At 43.5% G+C, this 17,802-nt stretch overlaps 1 protein-coding gene across 3 annotated transcripts in view; it reads right to left on the reverse strand.

The window, feature by feature from the left end:
- Positions 1 to 17,802, reverse strand: part of Stat4 (signal transducer and activator of transcription 4) — a 99,281-nt gene that overhangs the window by 11,275 nt on the left and 70,204 nt on the right. For all 3 annotated transcript variants that reach the window (XM_051153805.1, XM_051153804.1, XM_051153803.1), the window contains exons 9-13: positions 17,618 to 17,776; positions 16,499 to 16,591; positions 13,453 to 13,512; positions 12,950 to 13,043; positions 11,870 to 11,914 (exon numbers count right to left, since the gene is read on the reverse strand). In XM_051153805.1, the coding sequence (XP_051009762.1) occupies positions 11,870 to 11,914; positions 12,950 to 13,043; positions 13,453 to 13,512; positions 16,499 to 16,591; positions 17,618 to 17,776 (451 nt within the window). The remainder of the gene's footprint in view (positions 1 to 11,869; positions 11,915 to 12,949; positions 13,044 to 13,452; positions 13,513 to 16,498; positions 16,592 to 17,617; positions 17,777 to 17,802) is intronic.

The following is a 17,802-nucleotide window of genomic DNA, read 5'->3' on the forward strand; positions in this document are numbered from 1 at the left end:
CTAGTAAAATAAGCTATGTATATTTATGAGTCTATAGAAAGAACTTATAATCTCATAATGAATTGATTGAAAAAGAACTCAAGACCCCTCTGGTTAAATATGGCAGGTGCGGTACATACATTTCCTTCTGCAAAAACTTTAATAAGATTTCAGTAAAACTAACTTGCCATCTAGATTTTCAGTGAGATGCAGAAGAGTGCAGAAAAGCTGCAAGTGGTTAGGAGCTCTTCATTGCCCTGAGACTAAAAAGAAGGCCCAAACCGGCCAGCTTAGAGCCTCAGCCCATGTAATGACTTCAGACCACTCGTGGCCTTGTCAGGAGACAGAGATGTTCTCTTTAGAGCAGGCGACTCAGTGGAATTAAGAAAACTTTGCATTGTGGGTAGAGGACAACTCCTGGCCAGGGGTTCAGAGTCAAGCTGGAAGGAGAGGATTCTGTGAACGTCTATGGAGAGGTCCAGGCCTTGTCTGCGTTTGACATCTGGCCTACTCGTAGCCAGGCTTAAAACCTCCAGGAAATATGTCTTGGATGCGGACCAAACCAAAGGCAAACTCAGAAACTTGCTCGCTAAGCATCAGGCAGCTCCTAATAATTCATCCTTGATTCCACAGTCTTAACATGCACAGCCGACTTCTAAATGGGTTCCATGGCCTCAATTGTGAAACAGCAAGCTGCTAACCATTAGACATTTGACAAAATCTCTCACATGAAATACAGGTGTGAAATTAAAAAAAAAAAACTCTGAAGAAAATACAGAAACAAACATTTCTTTAAAAATAAAAAATGTATACCAAGCTCAGTTTGTTCAACACACAAATGACAAATCAAACAATTGCAATGAGTGGATATTGCACTAATTTGAGCCAAGCAACCATATATGAGTCCAAGAAATGCCAGTCACAATGAGCAAATAAAAAGCCACAACTCTGATCCTCTGATTGCTGTCGGTTTCCACAAAACCAGAGGTTAACAGGGAAGTCTGAGGTTTCAGGGTTAGAGAAATAAAGGACCATTTGCAAATAAATAATTGAGTATCAGCATATGAAATAACTACAGGACAATAAGTGTTTTGTTTTTTTTTTTAAATTCTAACTCAGGATTCTATACCCACCCAAACTACTAGTCAAGTGTGACCATAAAAAGTGTTTTTGATATGCGAAGCCTCAGGAAGCTAGTTTCCGCAGTCCTTCTCCCTGAAGGCTGTTGTCAGAGTTTCTCTAATTAAATCAAAAGAAATAGCAAAGAAAGAGGAAGACGTGGATCAAAGCAGACGAATCAGAGAAGTTTCTCAGCAGAAAAATGAGAAGACCAGTTAGCATAGAAAAGAAAAGCGAACCCAGTAGCAATTACACAACAGAATTAGAAGGCAGATGGATTGGAGACAGTATAGCCCAAATCAGACCAAAACTGTATTTTTAAATAATGGAAAACCTCACTAGCTATGGGCATGGGAGATATACCATGAAAGAAGAGGAAAAGAGAAATGCCCAAGTTGGTATGCTTGACCATGCATGAGGGATCTTCTCATATATGGAAAGTTTAGGGCTACATGGATGGCAGGCTCTTAATTAAATAAAAGGGCAAGGAACCGCTATATCCAAAGAGATCTGAAAGCAACGCAAGAACAGGAACGTAATCATAATATGCTACTGGACTCGGATGTTAAATTTTATATAATTGTAATTACTTTGTATAATACTATGAAAGTGGAGGGGAATTTATATGTATCAATACTTCCCATAAAAAATTCACAACTTACTCTTGTATTCAGGAAAGAGTTCAGGAATTCAATATGCAAAATTTACATTTACATCTCAAAAAATGAATTCAAGGGAGGGGTCTGGGTAGGGGTGACTGGACAAGGAACTGCCATTTTTCTCTGATGATACCCTACAGTACTTTGCTATGCCTACAACCAGCAGACTTGTCACCATCTAGAAGCTTATTAGAAGAATGGGCCTGTCTAGCCTAGGCTTACAGAATCAGATTTTGTGTTTTAACAAGAACTCCAGGTAGGTTTGGGAAGCAATTACTCTTGATGTGGTCCATTAACATTCCATTTAGTTTCAAAAGAGACATGGGACGTTCTGTGATAGAAAGCTTAAACTGCCTATAAAAACAAGCCGAGGAACAAGTGTGCAGAAGTGGACTTGTTCAAATTAGAAAAGTCAGGTGACTTCTGAGAGAAGAGAGTCACTTTGGGAGAAACGGGGGGTCGGGGGGGGGGGACTAGCACTGAGAGGCAGTGACAATTCTGAGCCCATTGTGTTAATTTTGAAATAGTAGACACTAGTCAGTATGCGGACACGAGTAGGAACTGCGAGAGAGAACATGAACAGTGCGGGGTTAAGGTAGGGATGCAGGAGCAGAGTGAAACAGACTTCTTTTGGGCTGGAGGACCGCCCTGTGCTTCATTGCCCAGATGTAGTGAAAGGAGCAGACGAGAGTCACTTTGCACTACACCAGCAGAACGCTATGTATAATAAAATGCTGCTTGTGGATCCCTTAAGCCACCACTCAAAACACTCCTGCTACATAACCACACCAGGCCAATGTCGCTTCCCCACACAGCCTTGAAGCCTATTGTCCTTTAGGTTGAGCGTCAGATGGAGTGACTAGCTTCCAGTAGGACAGCAGACTGAATCAAAACGACTTTTAACTAAGAGAAAACCTCACTAGCTCTGAGGAAAAGTGCTTACCCTGTGCACATCACCCACACGACGGGGATGGGGAGCTTAAAATTTCATTTTATGTTTACAAAGGGGAGTTCGTCATCTTTTTATTCAGTTGGTCGGCGGATAAGCACGTGCAAAACACTTGAGGGGCCTCCAGCAAGCATGCAAGTGAAAACCCAATACCGTTATATTTAGATATTTAATAACCATAAACCAAGTTAACAAACTGTTACATGTGTTCTAGGCCCCTGCTTTGACATACACCCTTGACCTAACTTAGCTGACCAAGTCAGCACCTCTGCGTTCTACATGGTGGTGTGGCTGATGCACGGCCCTTCTGGGCCGTTGCCCATGGCCTTCGCTTCCACTTCTGGGAAGGGCCTCGAATGACAATCACAGCTCTTACGGCCTCCTTGCATTTAGAAATGGCCTTAGCTCTCAGACCTTTGTAGAGAAGGCTATAGCTGGAGGAGAGCTTCCTGAATATTCGGTCCTATAATACTGTGACGTAATAAGAAAAACACACTAGACTCTCCCTTTAGCTCTTTGCACAGGATTTCTATGGCTTTTATAGATAGGGTGCTAGAAGAATCCATTGCTGTTTTGGTTTTGAGATAGGGTCTCATCACTATACAGACCAGGCTGATCTAGAACGTTCTATAAAGACCAAGTTGGCTTCTCACTCAGAGAGATCTGCACATCTCTTCTCCCTAAATGCTAGGGTTAAAAGGTGTGGCCACCCCATCGGCCTCACGGTTCCTTTGTTCAAATATCTGGTCTTTGACTTTGCTTCCTGACACAGGCTGTAATTTCTTGAGTGATCAGGAGGTCTGATTCAGAATTCTTAAATCCTCTGTGATTTTTTTTTCCTCTGTGATTTCTTCTCAAGAGCATCTTTTGCCCCCATAAAGTGACTCTGGTGGCTTCTGAATAGACTTCCAGGATGGGGGCTAGATGCCAAGGCCACTAACCCTATGATTAGAAGTTGGACATGTCAGACTGCCCCCAAACTCTGAGGAGGGGTCAGGAGCTGGAGGTTGATTTATCCCCAGTGGCAATGACGTAATCAACCGTGCCTACTTATCCCTTCTGTATAGACGTCAAAGGACAAGGTTCGAGAAGGTTTTATCTGAGTGGTACAGAGGTTCCTGAAAGGTGGCATGCCACAGTCCTTCCACATGTCTTAAATATCACTGGGAAATAGAAATACACAGGTCCACGGATTCTATGGGCTTCGCTGGTAAAATAACTGAACCAAGAAGGGGATTGTGGGAAACCGGACCTATTGCTTGTTGGCTGGGTACACAGAGCACAAAGATGTGATGTATACTTGAGGGAGTAGAAAAGCCAAGTTTCAAGCACCATCTTCCCCTCATTCTAGTCTGTAGCTTAATTTATATGACTAGGTGTGCATGTAAGAATTCACTACAGCCGGGCGTGGTGGCACACACCTTTAATCTCAGCACTTGGGAAGCAGAGGCAGGTGGATCACTGTGAGTTCAAGGCCAGCCTGGTCTACAAAGTGAGTGCAGGATAGTTAAGGCTAGAGAAACCCTGTCTCAAAAGACAAAAATAAAAATGAAGAAGAAGAAGAAGAAGAAGAAGAAGAAGAAGAAGAAGAAGAAGAAGAAGAAGAAGAATTCACTACAGATGTTTTCCTCAGGTTTTTTTTTTTAATGTTGTGATATGTGTGTTTAGCACCCAAATGTAGGGTCTTAGAATGTAGACACACACACACACACACACACACACACACACACACACATTTTGGAAGGAACAGAGTTAGGGACATGGAGAGGTAGGAGGGAGAGGGGAAATTTTGCTGTTATATTTTAATTTTAAAAAGATATGAAAAATGAAGCTTCCACAAACAGAACCATAATGACAGTCAGGGTTGTCCATTAACTTTGAAGAAAAATTTCATGCTTTAAGGGTTTTTTTTAAATGATAAGTCTTCTTGGTAATTCAAACCAATTTCTCTTGTTTACATGAAATACCCTTATCCATTAGAATACACATTTAGAACAAAATATGGTAAGGATATCCATATCCAATACACAGGACTGGCTAAAATAAGTTTGACAAAGGGTTGTATCATTAATTTCCAATGCTTCCAAGGCCATCCATTAAAGCCTTCATAATTTTGTCAGTGCAGTCCAAGCCAGACACCATTCAGTCTTATAGTTGTGGAATCTTTCCCTCACAGATCTACAACATTAAATGTCTGTTCTAGAAGCTGTCCTCACCACCTATGCTGGCTGCTTATGGTATCCTGACCCAGGTTATAGTCATCTGACAGGAGGGAACCTCAATTGAGAAAGTGCTGTTATACATATTCTTTTTCACTTTTCTTTTTTGAGGTTAAATATTTTTAAAAAAAAATTTTACTGTTTTTTAACATATACATTTAGTTTATTACACATGAGTAAAATAAACTACATATAGCAGGAAGAGCCACGAGAAAATCAGGAGTTATATAACTGTTACATTCATAGTGATTTGGCTATTTGTATCTGGCAAACTTGAAGTAAACATCTTTCCTATCTTTTTGGCTCTAAATTTCTGAATGAAGATCAATATCTATCATATCTCATCTCTATTAACTTAAAACATCTATCTTGATCTGAAAACATCTTAACCCCTAACCTACTACTCTTAATTGTAAGACTAAATTATCTGGTCTTCAACCCCCATCAGAGACTTGAGAAGGAACAAAACTTAAATACCTGAGTGAACCTGGAGTGCAGGTTAACAGCTTCCAAAATGAAAAAATGACTGAAATAGACATTTTCTTAATTAGTGATCAGTGGAGGGGGGTCCAGCTCATTGTGGGTGGTGCCATTTCTGGGCAGGTGATCCTGCGTCCTATAAGAAAGCAAGCTGACTGAGTCATGAGGAGCAAGCCAGTAAGTAAGCAGGACTCCTCCATGCCCTCTGCAGCTCCTGCCTCCAGCTTCCTGTCCTGCTGGAGTTCCTGCCCTTAAAGCTTTTGATGGGGGACTGTTGTACGGAAGGAACTGTGAGTGAAACAGCCCCTTTCCCCCTAGTCGCTTCTGCTTATTGTGTCATTTCATAGCAATAGTAGTCCTAAGACACCACCAGAGACAATTACAGATCTAAAATACACATTTGTAATATGTATATTATATGGTGCTGAATATGACAGCTGCGCTGATTAGTACTTTTATAAAAATTTCATTGGATAATTAATAAGAAATTGGAAAACTGGCTAAACAACATGACTAGCGCTGTGCATAACAGAAATACACAAACTAATAAAAGGTATATCTAGATGTCCCCGTGTTATTTTTTTTTTTCTGCTGACTGTCAAGTAGCATATCCCAGAAACAGACAATATGAATAAATACGTAAATTCTCCAGTAAGGAGAGGTTCTTGTTTGTTCTTTTGTGTTTACTTGTTTGATTACTTGAGATGGGTGTCCCGTAGGCCTAGGCTGGCTTCAAACTTGCTCTGAGCTGAAGAATGCCTTGAGTGCTCCTGTCTTCCCCTTCTGAGAACTGAGAGCACAGGCCTGCACCACAGCACCAGCCTTCTGCTCTTTTTTCCTTTTTTTAAACAAGCCATAACCTATATAACATAGCATAGGGGAAAATGTAGCACTTAGGCAACCCTTTCAGCAAGTATTTAGCACCTTACAAGCAAAATTAAAAACAAAGTTAAGAACTGGCTTGGATGCTGGGAAATAATGAGAGGGGAGGGACAGTGCTACAGTCGTACAGGACTCGTAAGAAGTGAACGTGGCCTTAGCCTGTGTGAGGAGGGCACGGCACGGATGCTGCACTCCGAGGGGCACGGGTCCATGGGAAGAGGCTTTGCCGCTGGCTTTCTCTCGTTAAGTATCGCAGCTCCTCGGGTCCATGGGAAGAGGCTTTGCCGCTGGCTTTCTCTCGTTAAGTATCGCAGCGCCTCCACTCAGTTTAAAGAAAACAACTCGCTGTGAAATGCTGGCGCTATGTGGGTTGTGAGCAGTGCCTGTGTTCGAGAACACTGACCCCCGAAAGAGCATCTGTTTGGCTGTTTTGTGAACTGCAGCTGTCTCCCAGGCTTTGCTAATAGCTTCTGTGTACTTCATGACTTTTGACCACCTAGAATCACCAACACCTCGGTCTGTGGCTGAACTCACTTATCAGGTAAGCCTACTGACCAAGAGGGAGCTGCAGAGACAGCAGTCCCAGCATCCTTCTGCGGCAGTGTACACAGTTCAGTAGTCTCCCCTGCCCTCCCCTCTCTCTGGTCCGCTCTCCGTTCTGTAAGGATTCAGGAGAAAGGCCGTGTTCTGGGAATGCTTGCTTCACACAGTTGAGTGGTACCTTCAGAATCTGCTCACTTGGGAGATGCCAGGGTCATTGTACTTATGCGTTTTTACTGGGACTCTTCCTGGGCAGGGACAAAGGTGGGACGAGGAGGCAATGATTGCTAGTCTCAAGGTAAGCTGAAATAGTCCATCTTTAAGAATTCATTTACAAGCCGGGTGGTGGTGACACACACCTTTAATCCCAGCACTTCAGAGGCAGAGGCAGGCAGATTGCTGTGAGTTCAAGGCCAGCCTAGTCTACAAAGTGAATCCAGGACGGTCAAGGATACACAGAGAAACCCTGTCTTGAAAAACCAATAAATAAATAAATAAATAAATAAATAAATAAATAAATAAATAATTTCATTTACAACAATCCAAAGCTCCTACCTTATCCTACTTCTGAGAGATTGTAAAAATTTAGTCAAAGAAATTTCGGAGACTATCTGTTCTAATGAGTTTTAAAAAGAAAATAAAATAGTGCAAGGACGGTGGGGGTGCGTGCCACAACTAGAGTAGGGAAGTCAGAGTTGGTCCTCTTCTCTCACCACACGAGTCACAGGAACTGAATGCGGCTCCTCAGGATTCGGGGGGGGCTTCGCTGCTCATGGAACCACCTCGCTGACCAGAGCTTTCTTGTTTTGTGAAGTGTCAAACGTGCTTTTAAAGTTCCCCATCCGTGCCCCCACCTGTAAAGATGATTAGGTAAAGCTGGCCCCCCCACCCCCATCCCCTGAGCATAGGCAGGGGTGAAGGACCCAGAGTGACCCGGGTAGAGGTAGGGGACGGGAAAGTCCTGAAGCCCCTGTCCGGTCTTCCTCCCTTTGACTAAGCCTGAAGCCCAGGCACAGGGTGCTTTCAATCTAGGGGTGAAAGAGGACCTCCTCAACCCTGTGCCGTCCCCTAGGTGGTTAACAGCAGTGCAATATGAGTTTCACAGTCACAAAAGCACAACTTGAGAACCCAAGGTTGAGGTGCAGTGGCGCATGCCTGTATTCCCAGCATTTGGGATGCGTGTTGCTATGAGTTCGAAGCCGTCATGGTCTACAAAGTGAGTCCAAGACAGCCAAGGCTACACAGAGAAACCCTGTCTTGAAAAACAAACAACCAAAAGGAAAAAAGAAAAAAGAAAAAAGAAAAAAGAAAAAGAAAAACAAATAACCAAACCAAAAAAAACAAAAACACATCCAAGGATTTGGGTGTTTTTTTGTTTTTGTTTTTGTTTTTTGGTGTGTGTGTGTGTGTGTGTGTGTGTGTGTAAGTAGGGTTGGTATAGGTGACTTTAGGGTGGTATCAGAAAACTTAAAAGACGAAGTTTCCAAAGGGAGACATACTTGGAGTGTAGTCTGAGGTTTCAGAGACAGACCTGTAGCCAGATCAGGGATGCGCCCCGGGTACATTGGAAGAGGCCATCTCTCCAGCTAAGTATGTGGCACATTGACAGAGAAAGATGAAGACCTACAGTTGTTTCAAGTCACTGAGTGTGAGTTTCCCATCAATATAATATCTGATCTCCACAGAGTGGACCTCATGGAGTCCTGATCTACACTCATATTGGATGTGCCCACACACCACCTCACACATGTCACACGTATCTGCCCGTACCACACATCATCCTCACTTGGTCCTGTCAGTGACCCTCAGAAGCATAGTTCTGCAGATAAGGACATTGAGAGGAGGAGAGGGGCTTGAAAAACCTATTCAAGTGCAATTTTCATACTCCCCAGAGGCATAGCAGGGAAGCAAGGTGAGGTGGTGGAGGTGGTGGTGGGGAGGGGGGAGGGATCCAGCAGATTAAGTGCATTAACATTTCCTAAGGAAATAGTAAGTTAATTTCCTTCTAGGCTTAGCAAGAGTCTATGCTGAGATAGCCCTTTTCTTAGCTGGCAGGCCATGTGTGAGGTGGGGTAGAAGGGGGGGGGGTGCTCCATCCTCCCAGAGATTGTAAGATCCCAAAGGGATGTACCCCAGAAGAATGAGCAGTGCGGGCTCCCAAGGTTTAGTTTGGTCCTTGTCTTCTGTGCAAACTTGAGCGAGCTCGGCTCCCCTAACTTGAATATGTATGCTACCTGCTTCACAGTGTTATCGCCAGGACACACAGTACATGGTATCCATCAGGAGCAACTGTTAAATGAATTCGCAGCAGGGTAGGCTCACTTGCTGCAGGTGCTCCCATTTAAGCAACAGCAAGCAACCTTTGAAGCTTAGAAAATAAGGTCATGCTATCCTAAAATGTGTTTGCTACAGCCGTTGGCCCTGTGGCTTTGTGAACGCCGCCACCTCATGCAACTATTCTTTTCTCTCGCTTTCTTTTGGTCATTTCTACTAATTGACCACAGCCCGGGTGGCTGGATCATTTTCACATGTTTGCTACCTCTCAACTGTTTCTTGAGCACACAAAACAGCATTTGAGCCTGTGGCTTGTTCTAAATGTGCCCTGGTGCCATACTAAAATTCTACCAATAGGGGGAGCTCAAAGAATATCTTAAACACACCAGCCCTGCTTTAACAAACTTGGAAAAAATAAAAAGGAGACATAGTCATTGTATGGCTGTATGATTTTGTCATCAACTGAAAAATAGGAGGATATAAATTCAAAGCAATATAAGTAGACATCACTAATGAGACAGTGCTTGCGTGTTCTATAGAGGAAGATGATTTACTTAGCGCTCTGTCTCTAAGGAAGCCCCTGTACAGACTCTGATTTCACGTCGATAAAGATGACAATGTACTGCAAGAGTTGAGCTATTTAGATGTATTCCCATTGGATCTGTTTTGCTTAAGAAAAGTTCAGAATAATTGTGCTCGGTTTGTTCAGACTCGTAAATAACAACATTCAGGGATGCCGAGCTGCATGAAATATCACAACTGTGTTCAAAATTCCACCGAGATGCATGCAATGCGCTTCTGTTTATATCCTGCTTATAAGAGTAGTTCAGCAAACTTAGAAAAACCCTCGTGGGAAAGAATCCCTCTTACTTACTTATTTCACTAGAACTCTCAAACTCAAAAGCTCCCTCCATTCATGTGGAGTGGCTGGGAGGAAACACTCGCTTGAGGCTCTGCCTTGGGCACTGATGCCTCTCGGCAGGCACAGCTGGTCTTCGGCGGGGTCATGGGGCATAGAGGTTCTAAGGCATAACTGGGCGGATGAAGACTTTACAGAGGGAACATGACTGGACATGAAACCTTTGCAGGGTGTGGTCTAGGGTGGGTGGGATAGGCTGCCACTCGATGCTGCATTTACAAAGTTCTTCCAAGTGACTCACACATCTTTGTCCTAAGAGCTGTCTTCATAAAGCCAGGTGATTGGATCTGTCCAAACTGGACCATAGCATGCCTTACTGCTGGGCAACTGCTTCAAGCACTCAAGCTCGCCTCAACAGTCTCTTGAGCAGGGTGTGTGAGGTGTCACTCCTCATCTCTCAGAACATAAAAGTGCAATATAATTTTCCAATGTGGACTCAAGCTTAGGTGTCCTGTATTCAAACTTGAAGACCAAGAATGTAATGTCTAATCTAGGCCAGCTCAGAAGATGGCCCTCATGGCCGTATCCAGCCCAGAATTGTGAGTGCTCAGGCTGGCAGCTGGGATGTGAGTGCTCAGGCTGGCAGCTGGGATGTAAGTGCTCAGGCTGGCAGCTGGGATGTGAGTGCTCAGGCTGACACCTGGGATGTGAGTGCTCAGGCTGACACCTGGGATGTGAGTGCTCAGGCTGGCAGCTGGGATGTGAGTGCTCAGGCTGACACCTGGGATGTGAGTGCTCAGGCTGGCAGTGGGGATGTGAGTGCTCAGGCTGGCAACTGGGGTGTGAATGCTCAGGCTGACACCTGGGATGTGAGTGCTCAGGCTGACACCTGGGATGTGAGTGCTCAGGCTGACACCTGGGATGTGAGTGCTCAGGCTGACACCTGGGATGTGAGTGCTCAGGCTGACACCTGGGATGTAAGTGCTCAGGCTGGCAGCTGGGATGTGAGTGCTCAGGCTGGCAGCTGGGATGTGAGTGCTCAGGCTGACACCTGGGATGTGAGAGCTCAGGCTGACACCTGGGATGTAAGTGCTCAGGCTGGCAGCTGGGATGTGAGTGCTCAGGCTGACACCTGGGATGTGAGTGCTCAGGCTGGCAGCTGGGGTGTGAGTGCTCAGGCTGACACCAATTTGTTCAGTTTACTTGATGAAATATGAGCCTTAGATACCAAAGTAATCTATACTACACAATAAAAGTATTATTTTCCAGGTATGATTTTTGAAAGTTACCTCATATTTGCAGTAAAGTAAGCGATTTTAAGATAGTGTACCATAACAGAGAGCTAATTTAAAAAACCCTGACACTTTGCTAAAACATAAATATAACGAAACTTTTTTTTTCCTGAGACAGGGTTTCTCTGTGTAGCCTCGCTGTCCTGGAACTTGCTCTGTAGATCAACTGGCCTCATAGTCACAGAGATCTGTCTGCCATTGCCTCCCGACTGCTGGAATTAAAGGCGTGCACCACCACTACCCTGCTATAATGAAACACTTTAAATGGCATTCTCCAAAAGGACTGGCCACGATGGAAAGCTTTATCCATTTGTAGCTATGTCACTCCAAAGGTTATGAAACAATGTATGACATATTCTTGAGGCTTCATATTTAAGCAGAATAGTACACTGATATATCCAGAAGGTTAGTGTTTTCTGTGCAGAATAGTGTGGTGCATTATTTTTATTTTCACCTTTAAAAATGTCCATATTATCTGAAATAATCAGGTTTTATGTTTATAACCAGGGAAATACCAATGTGATTTTATGTAAAATTAAGCAGTTTAAGAGCTTTGGGGGAAATAATGTTATATTACTGTTTCCTTGAAAAATTTCCCAAGAGTTAATATTTCCTACCTCATTTCCTTTATTTCCAGCACTCGCTTTCATCTCCTTTGGTTGCTTTGTGAAAGAAAATAACAGTGTTTAGAAGGAGGATCATTATCAGGAACACACCAAGTTGGTCACACCTACTGCCGTCACCTTCACAATCATAGCTCATGTCACCTCACTCACTGACACTTCACTGCCTAGGTCCAACAGATGTTAAAACTGAAAACCAAACTAACCCCCCCCCCCGCCAACACACACACAAATTGCCGTATATTTGTTTCTGCCTATAGATGCCTTTCTGTAAACCAGTATTATGTTTCAGAAAGTGTACCCCTCGGGCTGATTCAGTGGTGTCGACCATGCAGTGGGCACTGGGTAAATGTTAATTAATAAACCAGAGAAATATCATGTTTCTGGCAGAAAGGCAATAGGGCCCCTGGAAATCTATGAACTATGAGGAGGGAAGGAGGGGAGGGAGGGAGGGGGAGGGGAAAGAGGGAGGGGGAGGGGGAGGGGGGAGAGAGAGAGAGAGAGAGAGAGAGAGAGAGAGAGAGAGAGAGAGAGAGAGAGAGAAGGAGGGAGGGAGGGAGGGAGGGAGGGAGGGGGAGAGAGATGTTGGGGGAGAGAACAGAAAGACAACTCTAGGTCAAGAGGAAGTGGTAAACAGAAGAAGCAACAGGATGGAGCAGGGTCAGGGCTTTCTAGACAACGCCAAGGCAGACTGTACAATGCACAGCAGAGTGCTGGGACATCCCAAGAACAGTCTGAACTGTTCTGAAATGAAAGTGCTTTCTGCTCACAGGTTATTGGATGCCACTTCTGTAGGGCGTCTAAAAATGAAAACAGAACTGCTCTTGCTTTTAATGCAGATCCCTGCAGCTGTTGAGAGCAACACTGGCAGCTCTGCCTTGCTGCTGTCAGGACTCACTGTCAGGGCTCTTGATCACTGCCCTTTCTGCTTTTTCAGGTCTCAGTACTGGCATCTTTGTGTCTCACTATGGTGCTTAATCTCAAGTAAGAAACACAATAAAATACTCTGAGTTATACAGCTGCTAGCAAAACTTTCAGGGGAAGAACACCTGTGCTGTCTTATCTGTGACTTACCAAATGTCTAAATTCCACGGAGAGGCTTCCATTGGAAGTTTCCTCCATGGACATGGCTTTGACGTGAGTTCCACAAAGAACAAATCTTCTATTGCTAGAGAGAAAAATCTTTGCTTTTAAAAAGGTTTTGGGTCAGCATATACTTAAGATAATAGCAAAACAAAGTAAAACAAACAAACACAACTACAAAGTAGGTATCTTACCTTAGAGTTGAAACGTTCCTGTAAAGCCAAGAAGAGTTTTTAAAATGAGCTGTTTATTAGGTCCTGGGAGATATTTCTAGAGTAATTAAATGGTACCACATGGAACAGTCTAAATCTTCATAGCAACTTTTTAAAAATTAAAACCATACAGAGTTCAGTTAAATGTTTGAACTTGAAACCAAGTATTTAAAATAAGTGATGTGTAAAGTTAGAGAAATAAAGTATGAAGGTTCAAAATTATTGTATAAAAGTTTTTTAAATCTCTCATTTCCATATTTGGAGTGAAATTAGAAGACTTACTTGTCAATTGACACCTTTACCTTCACCTGATAGTTCAATTCTGGCAACTTTATTAGTAGTCTGCAAAGAGACAGGAACAAAGAGTCAAAGGTAAAGATTTAAAAGTGCTAAAAGCTTTTTCTACATTTAAAGAAATATATTTCTAGCATATACATATAAACAAAACTACATTATCTTATGTTATACTTATATGTTACTGTGCTTTAAAATGTAAAAATCTCTTTAGTTTGCTATGACTTTACTGTCACCAGTCAGTGTCACTACTGACAGACACACTTGCTGTTTGCACATATTTTCAGAGGGTAAATGGTAGATGATAATATCCTGGCCTATTCAGAAAAACAGCTGTACGCCTGGCTGAAATCTGGGTGACATATTTAAGAAAGTGTCTTTGTACCTCTATTACCATGACTTCTCCTTACACTATGGAAACAAATACTTTGTAAATTTAGCAAAACTAAGTATTTTTGAGAATTTTTTATGGTGAAAATGTCAAGAAAAACCAAACTTCTAAAATGAATATAGAAAATCCCAATTAAATTATATTTGTAATTTGTAATAGTAATATATTTCATAGCAGCAAACATGCTCACAACTAAAAAAAAAAGGCCTCACTACAAAGGAACAATTCTTTGAATGCCTTCTTTTGATGTTAGCCCTTCTGTTCTTTTGCTTTTCCCCTCCCCCATGCCCCCAAATTCTCCAAGGCATCTCATGATGTGCTTATGTCTGTGGGTTCCTCGAAGTTGCAGACACATTCATTCATTCACTCAGTCACTCATTCATTCATGCATGCAGTCATGCCAAGCCTTATACATTCATTCAACACATACATACTGAGCTCCCCGTGTGTACTGACTCTGGAATCTGAAACTTATGTAGCAAAGATTGGCTAAGAGAAAAAGGTAGAGATGGCTATGTGTAAAAATTAAAGGAAGAAAAGAAAAGAAAAAAAGAAAAAAAAAAAAAGAATCCAGCTAAATAGATGAGATTTATACACTATGGAGGCAACGCACTAGAAATAAAGAAACAAAACCATAGCTCATCAATGGCCCAAGCACAGCCACACACACATTGAAGCAAAGGGTCCACAAACATCTTGCATGAAGCACAAAGTTGGCATTAGCAGAGCACATGAAGTATAAGGTCAGTAGTAGATGGTGGGGAGGGGGTGCGGTCTCAGGAATATGGACATACAGTTTTCTTTTCCATTTTCCTCCTTATTCTGCTCCAGAAAGGATTCAGCCCATTGTAGGGCACTGATAAGTGACCCTAGAGCAGCATTTTTCAACCTGTGGGTCTCGACCCTGTGTGTGTGTGTGTGTGTGTGTGTGTGTGTGTGTGTGTGTGTGTGTGTATGACAGAGTAGATATGACATTATGATTCATAACAGTAGCAAAGTTACAGTTACAAAGTAGCAAATAAAGAATAATTTTGTTCTTTGGGGGTCACTGCAGCATGAGGAAGCATATTAAAGGGTTGCAGCTTTGAAAGGTTGAGAACGTGGAGTCTCCTATGACACCCTCCCTTTGAGACAGGAGAGCACAATGCTACGTCAGAGAGAAGCTTCAGAGGGAAAAACCTTGCATGATCTGGCAAGAGAGTGGGTGCATCGTTCATGGAAGAAAGACAAGGACTCCGCAGTCAAGTTGAAGAGGAAGCCAGGATGCCCACCCCAGGCTAGCAATCTATGCTCCTGCGTCATTTCAAACATGGGCAACATGCTACCTGCTCAGGACCTCTTCCACTCAGAAGTGCTGCTAGACAGACCTTACTATCACCTCTTTTGTTTTCAACTTTCCTGTCATCTACATGGATGCCTCAAGTAAAAGTGGGGCACCCACCCCCTCTCCACACTGTTTTCTTTGCTAATGCCTCCTGGGCTCCTCTGTGCAGGTACCGACACGAGGGATGAACAACTTTTGAGAAGAATGAAAATTCTTCTCTGTTTCTGTTCTTGCATGTTGGTGCAAAATTCATGCAAAGAAATTGAGAGGTTTAATTAAGGGTTTTGAAATGCAGATGGAAGCGTGCCTTGCTCTTGACAACTGAGATCCAGTGCTGCTACGCGGTCAAGACCCCTGCCATAGAACCTTCAAGAATCCTGCCATAGAACATTCAAGAACTCTGCCATTGAACCTTTAAGACTCCTGCCATAGAACCTTCAAGAACCCTGCCATAGAATCTTCAAGACCCCTGCCATTGAACCTTCAAGACCCCTGTCATAGAACCTTCAAGAACTCTGCCATAGAACCCTCAGCTGCTTTCTCCCAAGGGAACCAGCAAAGACTTCTTCACTTGTCCAGCTTTCCAGAGGTGACCCTGAGATTAGGAATGTGTGGCTTGGGCCTGGATTTTAAGGCACAATACAAATCGTTGGAAGATGGAAACACTTTGTCTTAAGTTTACTGGGGAAAACCTAAATTTTGATTGTTTATGCTGGTACAAGAGTATCAGATATACAAGGAAAGAGCAGTGAAAACCATACAAAACCCACTTGCCTCTAAATCAGGTACTCGGCAAGAATATACTGAAAACTGCAGTGTTTGGAGTTTCTGTGGAAACCCCAATAAGCCATTTACTGGATAATGGCAGGGGAAGAATGTAGCGCACATGTCCTGGCTATTCAAAGCCTTCCGCAGTCGGCCTGGCCCTGCCCATCTGTCTCTTCCAGTCTATTTCTCACTGCTCCACTCTGTTCCAGAACAGACTCAAAGCCATTATTTCTGCATGCTCACTCTCCTACCATTCTCCCCTTCTGCCTTTGCAGTCTTCTCTCTCACATTAACTTTTTCAGCAATTAATCCCAGAGTGCCCACTATCATGAGTGCATGCTTTCATGCTAACGTCCCTCATGTCTTCATTAATATCCCACATTGTCATGCACTTGACACGCAAGCTCTCATCAAGCTGTTTCTGCAGGGATTTGCCACAGTTAAGCACTGGGCTCCCCGCAGGTGCTCTAGGGAAACAGCTGCAGGTGGCACCTTAATTAGCAGTGGCGGCAGTGCCACAGACACAAAGCAACAGAGCGCGGTCTGCCTACCTCAGTTTTACAGTGAACTGAATGAGGGTTTTGAGTACCATCGGCCTCTGAGGGTGTGTCGGCATGCATGGCTGTCGCTCAACCACAAAAGAGCTAGATGAAAAGGAAATATCATAGGAAAACATAAAAAATATTGACAGGGAAACAGGATGCCTGAAGTCCAAACTTTTAACACCTAGAAGATGCTGAAACCTCCTTCCCATTCCAATGTTCCCAGCAGCTTCTCAAAACATTAGCACAAAAGAATAGAAAAACATGCCTGACGATTAACCCTAATTCTTTTATTCTTTTTCTTTCTTTCTCTTTCTTCTTCTTTCTTTCTTTTTAAAATTTTTTTAATTTTTTATTATTATTTTTCTATTCAGGGTTTCTCTGTGTAGTCCTGGCTGTTTTGAAACTCTGTAGACCAGGCTGACCTTGAACTTACAGAGAGCCACTTGCTTCTGCCTCCCAAGCACTGAGATTAAAGGCATGCCATGCGCCACTGAGCCTGGCAAACAACAGTAATTCTTAATTGTCATAGTGGACTCAGTAAAGGCCCATGCACATCCTATATAATAAGAGGCTTAATTTTATGCCACTTTGGATTGACGGTTGACTTCCGGTGCATATTAGGATTTTTTTTTCTTCAGTGAACTCACACAAAGTGCTCCCTACCCTCATACATTTTGGATGTGCACTCAAGAAGTCCGTGGTCTTCTTTAAAATGCGAAAAGTGAGTGGGAGGTGGGTGACATGGGTCAATACCTCATGGAAAATTGAGTCAGCGGCTGGGAGAAAGGATGGTGACTAAGAAGCAAAGAGTAGAAACGTGGATCTGGAACCCTCTGGGGCTCTTATCACTGCTGAGGGGGGGCAGCACCTCAGGAGACATCCCCACAGTGGATCTGGAACCCTCTGGGGTTCTTATCACTGCTGAGGGGGCAGCACCTCAGGAGACATCCCCACAGTGGATCTGGAACCCTCTGGGGCTCTTATCACTGCTGAGGGGGGCAGCACCTCAGGAGTCGTCCCCACAGTGGATCTGGAACCCTCTGGGGTTCTTATCACTGCTGAGGGGGGCAGCACCTCAGGAGTTGTCCCCACAGCTCCACGCTGAGGGGGAAGTGGGTCACTTACTTCTTGAAAAGGTTGTAGATGAGGAAGGTGACTCTCTCCAGCAGGTGTGCTCTTTGAGTGGGGATGGGGTCCCCTTCGTAGGTCATCTTGGTAGATTGTTCCTCTAACTTCTCCAGCTGCCGCCTGAGCTGGAAGAGGCTGTCGGCCAGCAGGGTGAAGCTGTTGAACAGCAAACGATTGGGTTT

Source organism: Acomys russatus, chromosome 12 (genome assembly GCF_903995435.1).
Source record: "Acomys russatus chromosome 12, mAcoRus1.1, whole genome shotgun sequence".
Lineage (NCBI taxonomy): Eukaryota > Metazoa > Chordata > Mammalia > Rodentia > Muridae > Acomys > Acomys russatus.